General features: G+C 42.0%; 1 protein-coding gene across 2 annotated transcripts in view; it reads right to left on the bottom strand.

Annotated features, from left to right (window-relative positions):
• The window catches only part of ATG5 (autophagy related 5), an 81,522-nt gene extending 70,455 nt beyond the window's left edge, over positions 1-11,067 (bottom strand). Inside the window, exons 1-3 of one of the 2 annotated variants that reach the window (XM_062572691.1) lie at positions 10,975-11,067; positions 10,065-10,218; positions 2,816-2,943 (exon numbers count right to left, since the gene is read on the bottom strand). In XM_062572691.1, coding sequence (XP_062428675.1) covers positions 2,816-2,943; positions 10,065-10,172 — 236 coding nt within the window. In that variant the 5' untranslated portion in view covers positions 10,173-10,218; positions 10,975-11,067. Of the gene's footprint in view, positions 1-2,815; positions 2,944-10,064; positions 10,219-10,831; positions 10,904-10,974 lie in introns of those variants that run through there. The other variant, XM_062572692.1, reaches the window with a different exon arrangement.
• Between the last annotated feature and the right edge of the window lie 7,852 nt (positions 11,068-18,919).

The raw sequence follows: 18,919 nt of genomic DNA, 5'->3' as shown, positions 1-18,919 counted from the left end.
AGCCCCAAGGCTCAGCATCGCTGGTAACAAGCCACGGGGCACAAACTGAAACACAGGAAGTTCCACCTGACTATAAGGAAAAAGAGAGTGACAGAGCACTGGAACAGGTTGCCCAGAGAGGTTGTGGAATCTCCCTTTCCCAGAGATACTCAAGGCCTGCCTGGATGCAGTCCTGTCTAACACACTCTAGGTGACCCAGCTTGAGCAGGGGGTTTGAACTAGATGATCTCCAAAGGTCCCTTCCAACTTCAACCATTGTGATTCCACAGCATATCAGAGGCCTCCTAACAGACAAAGATCCAGAGGGAAGATGCAATTCTCCAAGTCTCAGGCTACCAGGAACACCTGGTACCTCTCCCCAGGGCTGAGGCAAATAGAGGTGACATCCTTCCCTAAAAGAGGTGCATGCTGCTGTGTCACAAAGTTAAGGAGCTGCAGGAGCAGGCTGGCAGACTGTACAGCATCAGGGAAGATGAAAGAGATTGATGGCATCGTCTCTGAGACTGACCTTGTAGAGACGAGACTCTGAACCCCTAACTGCACACAAGGAAAGGCAGACAGACTCCATGCTTGTGGATGCTCTACAACTCTCTTCATAAAATGTATAAAATTAGAAAAAGTTGGTAAAACAATAGTTTAACACTGACATCATCAGCTGGAAGTATGACTGGTATAAAAAAAATAGCTCACTACAACATGAAGAACGCTGTACTACTATATAACAGCTTCTTAAAAGCTGTTCTACAGGAACAAATTGAAAACAAGAAATCAGTAGACAATGGCAAAAGAGAGCTGTGGTTATTAAACTCGAGAAAAATGACCAGAGAATAAGGTTTCACATTTACAAGACATGCTCAACAGCTATCTGATGTTGTTCAAGCCTCCACTGAAGGCAGAATTGGGGGGGGGGGGGGAAGCACTGAAGCTTTACATTATTGAATACTTAGAGCACCTCAGGACAAACAAAATAGTCCTCAATAGTTTGAAAACCTCAGAAGAATTTAGGAAACCAGGTATTTTGCTGCTAATCTCAAAACCTCATGAATAAAAGACACAGATTTTATCAGTCCCCAAGAACCAACCAACTACTGCTCCAAGAGGTGAAAGCCTGCTAACTAACTTCAAAAACTTTTCAGAACCTATGTCAGCAAAGTAAGCACTTCCATCCTTTCCAAGAACCTTGGTGCTGCAGAAAGGAGGGACAGAGGATATGCACTCTTTCCAAACTCAAGTTTGGGAAACAGCTTAACACTTAACTGCATGAAAAAATGGAAGAAGATCATGTGCCTAAGGATAACTGAAAGGCAGAAAAAAAGGGGGAACAGCATTTCCCTATTCCTTTACATTCTCTGAAAGCAGTTATGCCACAGACCATGAAGTTGAAGCTGTCTCAATTTTTCCAGAATCTCACTGGAAACTAAAATAGCTGCTGCTTATAAAAGATACACTATATCCCAACCAGATACAAAACAGTACAAGTTGTAAGAAATGTAACCTCACAATGTAACCTCACAATGTAAACTAAATAACTAATTAAAAGAACAACAATCACAAGGAAGTTTGGTTTGATTCTGAACACAGAAATTACACTCAGGAAGAATGTTAAGGCTCCACTCTTCTTTTTCTCCACAAACTAGTCAATCAGTCTAATTCTCAGTTCTGGTATTTAGCTCTTCCCTGGAATGAGTTTAAGCTGTTTAGAGGACTACCATTCCCTTAAAATAAAGGTCTGTAGATAGAGTTTTCCTTAGCAAAGCAAACCCACTGAGATCAGTGGAGCTGTTTTCTGGCAGCACATGCTTAAAGTGTTTGAAGAATCAGAGTCTAAACTAACAGATAATGATTCAACATTCAATTGAGTTCAACTGAGTTCAGCTGTACTAACTTTTTAATTAGTGTCTAATACTTCCAAAAAAATGTTATTCTAGTTTAAACATCATGGTATCTGAAAACATAAAGATAGTACAAATCCATTTTTGGTTGAATTAAAAAGCCCTTCTTGTTACAACTTAAATGAAAGCTTAGGTAATTAACTCCTATTATCTACATAAGGTTATGAACCTGCTGGGACAAACTTGGTACACTGCTTTCTATTTATTTAGACAGTATCAGTCATGTCCTCAAGATTACTATGGCATCTCAAAACAAAATTATTGTTAAATTCCATGTAACTGAGTTACACGTCTAAAGCTGTTTTAGCCAGCTAGTTGTGAAATTAGTTGGAGTGGGAGGGGGAAGAAGTGGGCCAGTTTTCATGCTGTTTGGAAAATAAGTCACATATTTTCAAGGATTTTACTAGGTTTGTCTCAAAGAAATATAGGGCTAGGAGAGACCTTATGGATCATCATACCTCCAGAGTTCAGAGATTAGGCACATTATTTTATTATTGCTTGTGAGAAAAAACCCTACTTGCATTCAGACTCCAAAAATAATACTTTCTTTTTCATGACATCAAACATCTTAATGTCAAACAATAAACTAAAAGATTTCTTCGGTGATTCTACTGCCAGAAGCGCAAAAGCTGAAATGCAGGCATGCTTTGTGTTACAAGAGCGACTAGAATAAAAACAGTAGGTGCGGCACAACTTTTACCTTATACATATGGCAAGTACAAAGAAGAATAATCAAATGTTCAACATAAATCTTTTCCTGTTTTTCCTAAATAACAGGCTTTTCTTCCCTCCCCCCTCCTTTGCCATCTTTGAAACTCAGTGGAGTGACTAGTTCAGCAAAAGTACTGACGATGTGCTAAACTTATTTACTCTTTACATGTTAGATTATTCTGAGCAGAGGTACAAAAGTCAACTCAACTCACCATTTCAGTGGTGTACCTTCATATTCAAACCATATTTCACTAACTTCCTCTTGCCTCATAACTTTCTGAAAGTGTTTCTTCACTTTGTCTGTTACCAGTGTCAAGTAGCTTATCCTAGGCAAAAGTAACTGAAAAAAAGTTACATAAACATTATAAACAAAAGTTAATAAAAATATGCAACAAGTACACATTTTCATAATCAAAAGCTAATGGAAAAAAGAATGCTGACTAAAGACATTTTTAGACAATCAATTTTTAGTTAGTTTACTTATTAATGGCCAATGAAAGGCTATAAAATTATGTAGTTAGAAGACGCATAACAGCAGTATCCAGTACATTAACTAAAAACCAGTCAGAATGTAAGTTCTTGATTCTTTCAGTGCAGTGGAAGGCAAAGGAATTTAAATTTAACTTCCATCTTTCAGTATTTAAGCAGATCAAAAAAAACTAAATTCTTAACCTTTTTCTTGTTAACAGATAGGAATATGTTCTAACTTCTTACTGAATATAATGAGTGAATGTATATCAACTATTATTTCAAAAGAAAAATTTCTAAAAAATTACTAACTTAAGAAGACTGAATGAAAGCCTGCTGCTTACATGTTCAGTTTCCAAATGAATTTCATAATGTCTATAGCTGGGTTTCGGCTTTCTTTGCATGGTTTTGCCAATTCAACATGTTAGTCAAGGCTACCCTTACTCTTCCAATATTTCAACCATTTTCAACCTATTGATTTCAACTCTCTCAAAAATCAGGAAGAAAAATTTCAATATTTTATTTATTGAAACAAGACACGTTCTTAGAGCTTTCTATTATCTTTTTCCTCAAATATAGTGTTATGCATTACATAAGAGAATGTAATTACAGTGAAAACCATTAAGACTTCTCCCATCAGCTAGCTAATTAACTGTTAACACACCCTTGTCAAACAACATTTTCTGACAAGTTTGCTGAAAAAAATGTTATCCATACCATGGTTAAAAACAAACAAAACAAAAACCATGTAGTTAAGTGAAGATAGCACCTTTCCCTGCCAGCACGACTTTGTAGCAGAAAAAATTTAAAAAGAGGAACTGTCAAAAAAAAATTCCTCTGAAGCACAAATATGTGAGAATTTGTGGATCAAAAGACTTAAATTGCTAGTTTTAGAAATATTTTTTGAAATCATATTGAAATATACGCAACAATCATGGAAAATGTTTAAGTCATAAAGGTAATCATTATTTCCACAGGAAATTGTGGTAACATTCACCCTCTTACAGTAGTACTTCAAGAATATACTTCCCACTTAAAAAAAAAAGAAAAAAAAAGTCAATCCATATTAAGCCAACCAATAAAAATGGTTAAGTAGACTGCATGAATCAGTAAGCCTATGGCCATATTGCATGTTTACTTAAAAGATATTCAGCCCATAAGCTTTAACGAGCAATGTCTTTCAGTATCCAGGAAGAAAATATTAAATCACCTGCAAAATAAGGTTTAGCTTTGGTACAAACATTTAAAATGAATAGCATTCATGCTGTAAAATAATTTTTGTTTTCCTAAATGTTAATAAAATGAGTAAACCTAATGAATAAATAGAAATAAATTTTATTTTTAGTATTTCAGGAGAAACATTTGTTTCTCATAACCATTTTTTGTTGGTGTTTATTTTTTCTTTATAATATGCAGATGATATTAGGCCTTAAAGTGAAATGTGTATTGTACAGACATCCAGACTAAGAAAGGACAGATTTCCCCTGATAATAAACTATTACTGTGCTACAACACTTTGCTAGAATCTCTCCAAAAATTAGTATTAAACTTTTACATCAAATTGTGGTCTCTTTTGTCTACAATGTTGGAATTTATTTTAAAAAAAGAGAAAGAGAGAAATGAGATTCACAAACATTAAGTAAGGGGGTAAACTAAGAGTAACTTCTTACAAAAAAGAAAGAATACATCTTCTGCATGATGCTTTATTCGGTTATTAAATTTGCATATTTCTATGAAACAACTAAATTTTAGTACACAAAACTGCAGAAGATCAAGACTCCACACTATCATAATCACCAAGCCAGTAAACACTTGACTTGTTGCATACCATACAGTTTTCTTTTTTCCATCTGTTGCCCTTATCTTCATGATATTGTTTCCTTCACAGGAGTCTAACTCAGCAAGGTAATAAAACACAGTCTTTAGTTTTAAAAGTTGTACAATATGGATTCAGCAAAGCAATTAATGCACTCAAGTAGAAGTTCCACTCAACTGAATGACAGTAAAGTCTCACACTTTAATAAAGTTAAAAAGGCTAGTTCTACACAGTTTCCACTTGAGACAACATAGTCCAGGTAACTGCACAAAAATAAGTATTTTCATAATACTTTCTTATTTGTGTAATTTTTGTAGATGAATCTCATATTGGAATGTCAGCATTAATTTATCTGGACTGCTACAAATGTCATTTTTCAGCCCTGTTACATTGTGGGACAGCTACAAGGGAAGCAATAAATCCATTATTAAAGCATTACTGATTGCAACAAAATTTGATAAACACCTTTAAACCAACTTCCTGTGTACAGTATTTGAATTCAGTTCATTGTATGGAAGAAAATTTGGGTTCTATTTCAACATAATCAGAGATCACAGACAGTAGTTAAACAGTATTTCACTGAACGGAATACATCCAACATTCCCAACAGACATCTTTAAAGTACAGAACTCAGCAGTTAATTACAGAAACAGGGACTGCCTCTTTTTCAGAGAAGTTCCTATCTAAGAGGTATACCATTTATAGAATCACAAAATCAGTGAGGTTGGAAGGGACCTCTGGAGAACATTTAGTCCAACCTCCCTGCTCAGCAGGGTCACCTAGAGCATGGTAGACAGGGTTGCATCCAGGCGGGCCTTGAAGATCTCCAGGGAAGGAGACTCCACAACCTCTCTGGGCAGCCTGGTCCAGTGCTCTGTCACTCTCACAGGGAAGAAATTCCCCCTCACGGTCAGGCAGAACTTCCTGTGCTTCAATTTCTGCCCATTGCCTCTTGTCCTGTCACATGGGACAACTGAAAAGAGTTTGTCCCCGTCCCCTTGACACCCTCCCTTCAGGTACTTGTACACATTGATAAGATCCTCCCCCCAGTCTTCTCTTCCCCAGGCTAAACAGGCCCAGCTCTCACAGCCGTTCTTCAGAGGGCAGGTGCTCCAGCCCTCTGATCGTCTTCGTAGCCCTACGCTGGACTCTCTCTAGTACCTCCACGTCTCTCTTGTCCTGGGGAGCCCAGAACTGGACACAGTACTCGACACGAGGCCTCCCCAGGCCTGAGTAGAGAGGCAGGATCACCTCCCTCAATCTGCTGGCAACACTCTGCCTGATGCACCTCAGGAGACCCCTGGCTTTCTTGGCCACAAGGGCACATTGCTGGCTCATGGTCAACTTGTCATCCACCAGCACTCTCAGGTCCTGTCTGCAGTTGCTCTCCAGAAGGTCAGCCCCCAACTTGTACTGGTGCCTAGGATTATTTCTCCGTAGGTGCAGCACCCTGCACTTGCCCTTGTTGAACCTCAGGAGGTTCCTCTCTGCCCAGCTCTCCAGCCTGTCCAGGTCTCTCTGAATGACAGCACAGACCTCTGGTGTTATCAGCCACTCCTCCCAGCTTGGTATCGTCAGCAAACTTGCTGAGGAGGCACTCTGTCCCCTCATCCAGGTCACTGATGAAGATGTTGAACAGGATGGGAACCAGTACCGAGCCCTGGTGGACATCGCTAGCCACAGGCCTCCAATTAGACTCCACGCCACTGATGACGACACTCTGAGCTCTGCCTTTCAGCCAGTTCTCAAGCCACCTCACTGTCCACTCATCTAGCCCATACTTCCTGAGCTTGCCTAGGAGGATGTTATGGCAGATGGTGTCAAAAGCCTTGCTGAAGTCAAGGTACACAATGTCCACTGCTCTCCCCTCATCCACCCAGCCAGTCATTCCATCATAGAAGGCTACCAGATTGGTTAAGCAGGTTTTCCCCTTGGTGAATCCATGCTGGCTACTCCTGATCACCTTCTTCTCCTCCATACATCTGGAGATGACATCCAGAATGAGCTGTTCCATCACCTTACCAGGGATGGAGGTGAGGCTGACCAGCCTGTAGTTGCCTGGGTCCTCTTCTTGAAGACTGGAGTGACATTGGCTTTCTTCCAGTCCTCAGGCACCTCTCCGGTTCTCCAGGACCTTTCAAAGATGATGGAGAGCGGCCTGGCAACATTTGCCAGCTCCCTCAGTACTTGTGGGTGCATCCCATCCAGGCCCATGGATTTGTGGATGTCTAGCCTACCCAGAAGGTCTCTAATCCTATCCTCCTCAGCCAAAGGAAAGCCTTCCCCTCTCCGGACTTTCTCCCTCACACCCAGGCTACAGGATTCCTGGGGGCTGCCCTTAGCAGTGAAGACTGAAGCAAAGAAGGCGTTCAGTAATTCTGTCTTCTCTGTATCCCTTGTCACCAGGGCCCCCGCCCCATTCAGTAGTGGGCCCACATTTTCCCTAATCCTCCTCTTGCTGCTGACGTATTTGAAGAAGCCCTTCCTCTTGTCCTTAACATCCCTTGCCAGACTCAATTCCAACTAGGCCTTAGCCTTCCTCGCCGTATCTCTACATACTCTGACTGCATTCCTACAATTCTCCCAAGTAGCCTCTCCCCTCTTCCACAGTCTGTGTGTTTTCTTCTTCTGTTTGAATTTGGCCAAGAGCTCCTTGCTCACCCATGCAGCTCTCCTGCTTCTTTTACTGCACTTCTTACTCATAGGGATGCACCACTCTTGACCTTGGAGGAAGTGATGTTTGAACATTAGCCAGTTCTCCTGGACACCCTTCCTTCTAGGGCCTTAACCCATGAGATTTCACCAATTAGGTCTCTGAAGAGCCCAAAGTCCGCTCTCCTGAAGTCCAGGGTTGCAATCCTGCTTATTGCCTTACTTTCCTGCAGGATCCTGAACTCCATCATCTCAAGTTTAGACCAGTACTTAAGCCTTTTTATGTTTAGACCAGAACTTAAGCCTTCCAATGTGACGTCAACATTGAATTTTTGCCTATCTTTTTAAACTTCATGTCTAATTTGTTTCAACTGAAAGTAATGTATTTATCAGTTCTTAGTTTTTGAGAACACTACCAAATCTTATTTTGATCAGCACTACAAATACCATTTTGCAGTTTAAGTCTTCAGAACAGTAATTTCTACTTGGGTCTTCCCATCTCTTCTACTTTACTACAAATCTTCCCATTCCTTGGGAGAAATGAAAGAAACCAATTTTATTACTTTCCTAGGTTTAATATAATTATCCTAAAGATATAAAAGTATATTAAAATCAATTGAGTGAGGCTGTTAAAAGCATAGCTTAAAGCTGCCTTAATTTTATTACATATTAGCTTAACATCTGTTCTCTATCACCTGTCTATGTTCAGTGTCAAATACTAGCTGACAAAGCATTTTTACTTCAAATCCTGTGATCTTTGAATACTATTAATGAGTATTACCAGAGGAGAAGTACTGAAAAAGTATCGGGGGGGGGGGGGAAGGGGAAAGCCCTGGCGTATTTAACTGTATGCTAGACTTCAGCCGATCTTTCTGACAGCCCTCAAGGTAATTATTTTACAGAGGCTTCTGTATCACAGAAGAGATTCTACATAACAGCTTACCTTCTAGACTACTAGAAATATACACCACTGTTACAAAATTATTTATGAAACTCAAGTTAAGTACTCTTCCACTTTCTAGCCACATGGCAAGGAAGCTTCCTTTTTCTGGAGTTTACCAGAATGACATCTCTTCCACCAACTCTTTTGCCACTAACTGTTAAACCAGTCCACGCTGGCCAATGAGGCTGCATCCTATCAGGCTTTGGCTACTCTAGAGCAATATTTTTATATGTCAGGCATGAATTGCCATGATTCAGCGATACAGTAAATCTTGGTTTAGGCTGTAATACCCTCTTTTTCCATACTGTGTATTGCTACAGTATTTAATCACAATAACCAAGACTGTTCTCCACAGATGTTAAATGAAATGCAAGGATACTCAGTGCCTAAGGAATTGCTTGCAATACAAAAGAACACAAAAAGAAAACCTCTTCAGCTATCTCCCTGCTTTTTCAGCATGAAACACCATTTCATATGCAAAACTGATTATAAAATACAAAAACTCTTCAATGCATTCAGGATGAAGAAAGAGTATCCCAACTTGAAATAGCTTCATACTGCTCATTATTAGAGATATCTGTATACAGTAATCCTTTCAGTGTTGGGCAAACTCAAAGAGTAGAAATCAGTCCCTTGGGTAGAATATCATTCTGAGATGGTCTTCTGTTGCAATTTTGTTTTTCTTTTAAACATAGATGAATTTCAACAAACCAGTACTCTACTTGCTACCAATGTTATTTCTAACTGTTCTTTGTACCAACAGACTGGTATTACACAGTTTTTAAACCTAAGTCATAACAATTTTGAGACTACAGAAAAAAACAGATGGTTCAGCAATGAAGGCAGCTCAATCTAGATTTCCTAATCACAGTTCTACTCCAAATACAAGTATCTGTAAGAAACACCACAGAGAAGCTTGCATGTACCCACTTCCAACATAAGTCCCTGCGGAGACTTATCTGGCTCAACTACGGTAGCAAACGAGTAATACAATGCTTTACCTGAGCTGCTTGGCCCTGATGTCATTACATTACTCTTTTGAAAAATACAGGCAAGTTTGCTTTAAGTGAGCTCTGCTATACCTATACAATACTGTATTGTGTTACACACACCTATCACTCCTGTGCTGTGCTAATGCATCTACCAGAGAGGGGTCACATACTGATGGATTTCAGCTTCAACACTGCACAAAGCCCAAACTGAAGCTAGCTCTGTAATTAGGCAATACAAGTTCTCTCTCCTCTCTTCCTGCCAATGTCCAAGAATACAAAGCGCACAGCATGTATGTGCAGAGCCTCCCTTTTACCTAATTACTTGTTGACTTTTTCATAAAACTTTTAAAAACTTAACTATCTGTGATAAATTTCTTTCACTACTAAGGTCAAGCTGTAAGCTTTGAAGCTACTGTAAAGAGAGACAAATCTTACAGCATCATCATCAGGTTTACTTTCAGAAGGTGCCAGGAATAAAAAGAAGGAAAAAAATGTATTTACATGACAAGTAGCAATGTGCATGATGAGCAGACAGAAAACAAATATAATAATGGGATTGGACTATCCATTGCTACCTTTGTTATACTTACATAATAAGGTTCAGCTTCCCTTTCAGTTATCTCATCTTGATACAGAGTGAAACAGGTTGGTATTCGTCCAAACCACACATCTCGAAGTACGTCTTTGTCATCTGTCATTCTTCCAATGGACAGTGAAGCACATGTAGATCAGTGTGTTTCTTCACTAGAAATGTACCCCATTCCCCCAAAAAAGAAACAAGTCAGTGCTACTACAAATGAAACACAGCAGATTATACATTTCCCTCGTAACTATACTCCTGCAGGCACAGGCAACACCAACACTGAAACCAAAGTGTATTACTAAGATGTTAAACACATTAATTTCTGCGGAGAAGCAGCGGTGAGCTAGACACACAGGCCTTCAAGTTCACATTCTCCTGACTAGGAACGCACAGTGGATGACGAACACGTAAGCACTTCCAAAGCCCGCATCATGCCCTCAGCACACAGGCGAAAAGGTCTGTGCTTTTTGCTCCTTGCAAAGGCCTCAGCTCGCGGGTACCCCGGGCCCCGGCGCCGAGCGCCCCAGCAGCCCCGCGCCCCCCCCTCAACGCCGCCGCCGAGGTGAGTCAGCAGCACGGCGCAGCACGGCCGCCGCGGCCCCGGGCGCGCTCTCCCGGGCAACGGCTAGGCCGGGGGAGGGAGGGCGGCGGCGGCGGCGGCCCGGCCCGGCCCGGCCCGGCCCGGCCCGGCCCGGCCCGGCACAGCGTGGCGCGGCGCCGGCGGGACGAGGGCCAGCCCCGGCACCCCCCGCGCCGGGCCGTGGCGGCCGTTACCTGCGCCGCCGCCGCCCCGCGCCACCTGCCCGCGCGCCGGGACGTGCGGGCGCGACAGGGAGGAACCGAGGCGCGGCCCGCGCGGCCCCGCCCCGCCCGGCCGCGGCCCCGCCCCGCCCGGCCGCCCTCCTCCGCGCCCGCACCTGCGCCTGACTCCGCGCGGCCTCACCGCCGCCCCGTCGCGGCAGACACCCCGACTTCCGCCCGGCGCTCGGCGGGGGGACGCAAACTTTCGCCCCGCCCCAGAGCGGCGCCGGAAACCGGAAGCGGGGGGGCGGAGCGAGGCGGAGGGATGACGACGGGCAAGGCAGACCGAGGAAGCGGCGTCGCGGGGCCGTCGGCCGGGGCGGGCCTGGCCCCTCTGGGCGGGAACGACGTTGGGGGCGGGGCCGGAGTGCAGCCCGGCTCCTGATTGGTTGCCGCCGTCTTTGCCCAGCAACAGTGCCGGGCCAAGGCCCTGTCGGGAGCGCTGCGCTCGCTCCCGCGGGGCCGGGGCGGCGGCTTGCGCGTCTCAGCGTGAAACGGGGCCGCGTAGCGGGGGGTCGCTGTGGCGTCCAGTATCGGCCCCGTCGGCACCGGCTTTTGATAAGCGGCCCCGGCGGCTCGGTGGGGCTGGAAAGGCCCTTCCCGGCGCCGGGGGCGCAGCCCTTGCCCGCGGCGAGCGGCAGCGCGGTGATGCTCGCGCCGTGCTGACCTGCGGCCGGCAGGTGTCACGCCGCGGCCGCCGGGAAGAACAGCTGCTGTTAACGTTTTGTGGGGAGTTTAGCCGAGAACTGGCCTTTTCAGGAGCTGCGACGTTGCTGATTCCACTGCGTGGTGTGTTTGGGGGGGGGTATTTTTGTCTGAACGATTAGAGAAGTCCAAAGAATTTATTTTTTTCAGTTTAAGCAAGCTTGGTATGATAAGCTGGTTTTGATAAACCTAATATGCTGAATATAAGCCTAAGTATGAATGATTAGAAAAAATAGTTTGTAACACTGTGAAGAAAAGCTTTTGGTATGAACAGTTTCTAGCCTTCTGTGATTCAGGACATACACAAACATTTTGTATCTGTTCCTCCCAGGTTCTTATGAGCCTCAGGTCTTGGAAATGTGACTGGATTAATTAAAAATAACAGAGCAACTCGAGATATAAACCTGCAGAAAATTTCGTATTTGGTATAGATTACCTCAGGTCATAGGAAAAAGGGGCACATGGTACATGCCTTGTTGTAAGGGCTTTAGCCTCTTAAGCGAGCAGTTACAAAATCAGCTGCCTCCTAGCGGCAGTGAGAAATTCTGGCGGAGATAGGCTTACACTTCTAAGTACAGGCAACTTGCCCTGGGCGTGCATATTGGGCAGCACCTCTGAGTGGCGTGCTAAGACTGTGGTGACAAAAGGCGAGGGGTTCACCCCTTTCTGAGCACATATTCCCCATGCACTCATAAGTTAGTTACTTACAGTAACTAACATGGACAGTCTGGAAACGTTGTGTTGTAGATGCACAATGGCAGATACACCTGGATGCAGAAAGCCACTTCCGCAGAGATCTGTGCAGAACTGATACCAGAATTGCAAAGGTAACTCACAAACGTTGGTCGTTGCTGCAGGCTTCTCCATGGATATTTGCAAGGAACCTTCTTTTGCTGTTACTGGTCCATTGAAACAACTTTGACAAGGATGTGCTGACTAGTGATGCTTCTGTGAGGTGCTCGTACCACTATAAAAATGTATTTTTCTTTGATTACAAGACTTTCAGATTTTCAGAAAGCTTTGCACATACAGATTTCCCTACAGGAAGTTGGGGAGAACCACATGTTTATTCTTTGTCCCTTCCTCCTACCAGTCTTCAGAGTTCATGAGTAAAAAAGGGTTTATTAGTAGTACTGAAGGGCCTGACTGATCATTGCAGGAAGATCATTAAGGCTAATGCCAACAGGTATTGAATAGAAAATGGCCCAGAAATATCCACTGGCACAACAGCTCCCATTGAATTTTCCTCCAGAGCAGAAGTTTGCCAGTACTGCTACTAGCAATACTATTGATAGTGTGTATGTACTTGGTATGTGACCCCTTTTTCCCGTTCCTTGTGATTGTCTGCTGAAATCTTACTTGGCCTCCTCTACTGCTACAGCACTTGAAGTATACCATCAGTCACTATGCTGTGTAATTGGCATTGTGTTGATTACTAATGACAATTACCAAACAAATTAAGCATTTACTTTGGCATTATTTTCTCACGTGTAATACAAAGAACATAAGCACCTCACTCAGGTGTGTGGATTCCACTCCGTAGCCTGAAAATCGAACACCATCACGGTGCCCAGGTGTGTTGCTGGATCTAGATGTAAGATACTAGTAAGTAATAAAACACAATAAATCAGCTTAAAGTAAGGTAACTTGCTATTTCAAGTACCTTGCTATTTGAACTTGCTTGCAAACTGCTGTTTACTGTATATACTTGCTGTATTTACTTACCAGACATAGACCAACAAGATACAATGTAAAATCTATATGAGGTTGTAAAGACAATAGATCTGTAGGAAAATGATACTCTGCTACTTGAGAAGGAAATTATCTTTGTTATGGGTAAATGCATGAGATGATACACTCTAACTACTGAACAAATGAAGTGAACCTGAAGTGAATGCCAACTTTCATGTTACTATGACTAGAAATAATGAGTCTGAACATTAAAAATAATTGCACAGGAAGCAACATCAAAATAGATACAATTGTAAAGGAGTTACCTTCTTGGGCATATTATTTTTCATGTTATCTAGTGCTTCTAGTTGCATCTTCGCTCAGCAGATTAGACTGGTCTGAACTGGAAGAGGAAGAGATTCCCGTAGCTCAATGTATTTCTAGGTCCAAAGATCTTCAAGCAGTATTCCCCCATTTTACACTTCATTATCAGACAACTCACAGTGAGTCATTACCTATAGGGAATGTAAAGATGCTTGCAAAGAACAAGATTATGATTACAGATGGTTTAATTCTAACAGAAATATGAGAAATGGAACAGATCCTATACATATTTGTGGGCAGTTACATTTTTATATGATGGTAGTGGGGAGGACCATCTGCAAACAAAATCACAGTTTAATTTAGGTTGGAAGGGACCTCTGGAGTCCTTTCTTGACCTCTGGCCCAACATCCCTGCTCAAAGCGGGGTTGTCTACAATATTAGACCATGCTGGTGAAGGCAAATAAGCCAACATTTGGTTTCTGGAAAATTCATGAAATAAGCAATGGAATGGTATTTCCCATATATTTTGCTGTTATTCATTCCTTTGATCACATGGAACAAATTTAATGCTTCTTTTAGGGAACTAATATTTTGTAGCACCTGCAAAAACATAAAGTGAGGATCATTCCTACATAATAAAAAAAAGTCAAGTTGACAAAACTTCCTCTTTTTCACACCAGGCTCCTCTTTGAGTAAAACCCTGACTCCATTAAATCAATGACAGAGCTCACATAAATGAGCAAAATTTTACCTTTTTTCCAGTGTTGCTTTATTAGAAACTGGTCAGCAATCTCTATTTTTCTTTTCCTTTATTTTCCTAACAATTATCAATAGAAAGCAAAAAATACTATCTTTTCGTCTCTCAGCTATTGTCTTTTGAGAATATAAACAAAAAGCAGATTGTGAGAATCATTAATGTATGACTTTTAATGTGCAAGAGTGAGTAAGAGTCAAATGAAACTCATAAAATTGCTATTTATATCTAGCTTAATTGTTCTTTGTTGCCTACTCACAATGAAGAACTAAGCTGATTAATTATAGGAGAAGCTGATTCACTCCTCTAAGACCTATCTGGAAATACTACAAGATGTAGGTACTATGTTTGATGGCACATAGTGTTTTCCATGTGTAATTTCATTTTATATGTTTGTGGAAATGAAAATTTTCCTTACCTGGATATATTTCTCCTTTCATGCTCTACAAATATAGTTTTATATTTGTTTTCTGTGACAGGCAAATAGGTTTGGAAATATTCTAGACTTTTTCTCAGTGATTCTAAATTCATTGTGATAGTTTCATAGTAATAAAGTGCAATACAGACTCCAGTTCTGAAGTTTAAATTTGTCTCTCTGTTAATGATGGACGTAAAGATGTTTATATTTACAAAAAGATATTTAGTGAATACAAAATCAATTTTGAACGCAAGTTCTTCTGTTTTTCTGTTATATTTACAGTCCATTTGTTTTATGAGCTAATTGTTAAATCATTGATATCTCAGGAAAAAAATGAACATGCAGTGCATACAAAACAGAAGCATGGATGTAAGTGATGACTGGGAAAACAGTAAAAATCCTGAAGTCTATCAGATTGCACAAGCATTAGAATCATGAGTGAAGATTTGTGAAGATAAAAGTTCTAAGATGCCCAAAACAGGATATAGTGTGTTTGAGGAGACAGAAAATATATTGAATATGGGAATAGACAGTAGATGTAGTTTCTCTTTCAATTTTATGAAGCCAGTCCAGCACTGCAGGTTTTTCCCAAGTAATTTTGTCAGTTTTAGTTGGTTACTTCTTGGAATTAAGATCCATAGTGATTCAGGAGAAATAAGAACTTTTCTTGAAACACTGTTCTTAAAACACTATCTTTAAACACAGCACAAATATCATGACCAAGTGTAGTAGATACTTCACATTGCTCTGAGCTGTTGGAAAAGCAGCAGAGAAAGTCTGTGCAGAGTATTATAGATTAGTTTCTGCAATAAATTTAGAATACAATAAAATCCTTATCAGAAAGCAGAACGGGAGAAAGGATCTATCAGGGAGTGAAAAAAATGCTGTTAATGGGGGCATACATATAAGTATATGGAACAGTGTCCACTCCCATATAAAATATCTAGCCCCAATCTCTCTGCAAGATTGTAAACATTGTAAACAAGAATATCTTATTAGGACTAAAGATTTAAACAGCTCTGCTGACATATTCTCCTATAGTCATAGCTATTTGCTTCAGACTTTCCTTCTACCTCCTAGAAATGTTTACCCTTTTTGATTAGTCTTTAAACAGTGTTTCCAGTTTTCATTTATCTTCTCAGCTGCTCAATGAATCATATAATAAATAATTATAAGAGTCTGTATCAGCAGTGTGTTGACTGATGTCACGTGTAACGAATTACATCATGTACTCCTGCCCCCTCAACCATCTTAGTGGTCTCCAGTGGACTCTGTCCAGTTTGTCCACACCTCCTTTGTAACTAGGGGCCCAGCACTGGACCCAGCACTCCAGATGTGGCCTCATCAGTGCTGAGTAGAGGGGAAGGATCACCTCCCTTGACCTGCTGGCTGCGCTGTGCTTACTGCAGCTTAGTATTGGCTTGGCCTTCACTGTTGCAGGGGTGCACCGCTGACCCATATGCAGCATGCTGACACCCAGGTCCCTGCAGCTGGTCAGTCCCCAGCTGTGTGGAGTTACTCTGTCCCACGTGCAGGAGTTTACATTTGTTGAACTCTGTGATTTTTCTGCTGGCTCATTTGTGCAGTTTGTTGAGATTCCTTTGAATGGCAGCCTGGCCCTCCAGCGTGTCAACCACTGCCCCCATTTAGTATCATCCAAAATCTTGCCAAGTGTGTGTTTCACCCCATTGTCCAGGTCACGATAAAGATGTTAAATAGTACTGGCCTGAGTACTGATGCTGGAGGAATGCCACTGCTAGCCTGTCTCCAGTTAGACTTTGAACCATTAATCACTACCATTTGGGCCCAGCAGTCCAGCGAGTTTTTCATCCACCTTGCAGTCTATGCATCCAGTCTATATCTCGTCAGTCTGACTATCAGTAGACTGTGAAAGACTGTGTTGAAAGTCTGTTGAAGTTCGGATAGACTGCATCTGCAATTTTCCCTTCACCCACAGAGCCAGCTGTTTCATCATAGAAGGCAATCAGGTTGATCAAGCATGATTTGACTTTGGTAAATCTGCACTGGATGATTCCAGTCATCCTTTTTCCTCTGGGTGCCTGGAATGGGGAGGACTTGCTCCATAATTTTCCCAGGAGCTGAGCCAAGGCTGACTTTCTTGGCTTTTTGAAAGATGGATGTAATATTCGCCCTTTATCAGTAATTGGGTATGTTCCTCAGTTGCCACAGCCTTTAAAAGAAGAGGGAGAGGAGCCTCACAATAGTTGATGGATGCATTTCATCTGGTCCCATTGACCTGAGTATGTGAATAATTACTTAATTTCTCCCTAACTTGATAATCCTATGCTGTGGGTAGTACCTCTCTCCCCTAAATCTGATACTTGGCACAGACACCTGGCCATGCCAGTAAAGAACAGAACAAAGAAGACACTAAATATTTCTGCTTTTTCCATGTAGTTCGTCACTAGGTCCTTTCTGATGAGGTTGCCTGCCCCATTTAACAGTGAGCTTATATTTTCCCTCATCTTTTAAGGCTGCTGTACTTGAAGAAGCCATTTTTGTTGCCCTTCAAATTCCCAATGGTTCTGACTCCAGCCAAGCATGGCTTTGCTAATTCCACTCTTGCATGCCTGGGTGATGCTGCTATATTCCTCCCTGAGTATACTTCCTTTCTGTGTTTGAACTGTGCTTGAAGTTCCCTCTACAGCCAACCTGGGCTGCTGCCCTATGTGACCATACATCAAGATGGACCATTCTTGTGCTTCAAGGACATTGTCTTTGAAGATTAGCTCTAATGGGCTCCTTTTCCTTTCAAGGCAGCCTCCTCTGGGAATTCATGCCTACCAAGCTAAAGTTCACTCTCCTGAAGTCCAAGGTCTTTAATCTGCATTATACTCTCCTCACTTCCTTAGATCTTAAACTCAACCTGTTACTTCACTCTCTTAAGGCTTTGATCTTCATCCCCCAAAAACTCGCTTTAAAGTCCTTTTCAAAAGATTAGCAAGCTTGTTGAGGAGATGTTCTTGCCTCTCTTTGTTATGTGAATGCTCTCTCTCCCCAACAATCCTTGTTCCCAGAAGCTGGTCCATGGTCCTAGAATCCAAAGACCCTGCCTGTAACACCAGTCCCACAGCCAGATTTTGATCTGCAGGATGCACCCTCTCCTACTGTGCCTGTCTCCTTGACTAGTATGAGTGAGAAGAACAAACATCACCTTGGCCCCTTCACCACAGCTCCTAGAGCACAGCAGTCATCTATCTGGTCAAGGTCTCTTTTGGCAGCAACTCTTGTGCCCACGGGGATGAGGAGTAATAGGAATTAGTCCAAGGACTTCATCAGTCCTTCTGCAGGATCCCACATCTGGGCAAAGGGCAAGCAGCTGGCTTCCTGAGACAGTAGGTCTGACCTGCAGGTGGGTGCTCTGGCCCCTAGGGAAGGGAGCCCCAACCTCTGTTACTCATTACTCCCTATTTATGGTGCTGGTTCCAGTCCAGCTGGGATTTCTGTTGGAATTCCTCATGATCTTTTCTGATTTTAACTATCCCACATAATTTTCTATCCCCTGTAAATTTTGCAATCTTGCTACTTATTACAGATAATCAATGAATATTTTAAATAAGAGATGTTTAAGGAACTCCATTTTTTGTTTGCCTTCACATTGATTATGGAGCAATTGCTCTTACTCTTTCTGTTGTTCTGTTTCAAAACTTTTTTCTCTCATTCCTATCTAGTTTCCTTGCTAAGCTACTGGCAAGGGCATGATTATAAAGCCTGAATAAATCTCAGCTTACTCATTCTCCCTCATGTACTTTTTTGTAGACCAGGTAGTAGATAACTCCCTAATTATTGTTTATCAACAGTAGAACTTTGCTGATCTGCATTCTCACAGTCACTCTCTACACTTGTTTTAAGTATTACATCCTTATTCTCTGGGATCACAACTTACAATCATGGGAAAAGCAAATGCTGACAAACAGCTCTGCCACTTCATACTTTACTCCCTGAGACTCCCAATAGCTGGTTTGCTTCATAAGGCTGTTTCAACACATTCTCTCTCTGATAATTTTTAATGGGAAAATGCAGGATTTAGATTGATTTGAGAAGAGTACAGAGCTGATGCCTGATCGATTTCATGGGGTCATCCATGTGGATGAAAGAGCTTTTCCATATACAAGAAATAGGAGGAAGAAGTGACTGGTAAACATAGCTATGAACAGAAAGACAATT

The sequence above is a fragment of the Rhea pennata genome, chromosome 3 (genome assembly GCF_028389875.1).
Source record: "Rhea pennata isolate bPtePen1 chromosome 3, bPtePen1.pri, whole genome shotgun sequence".
Taxonomy (NCBI): domain Eukaryota; kingdom Metazoa; phylum Chordata; class Aves; order Rheiformes; family Rheidae; genus Rhea; species Rhea pennata.
This window is presented reverse-complemented; position numbering and strand designations above follow the sequence as displayed.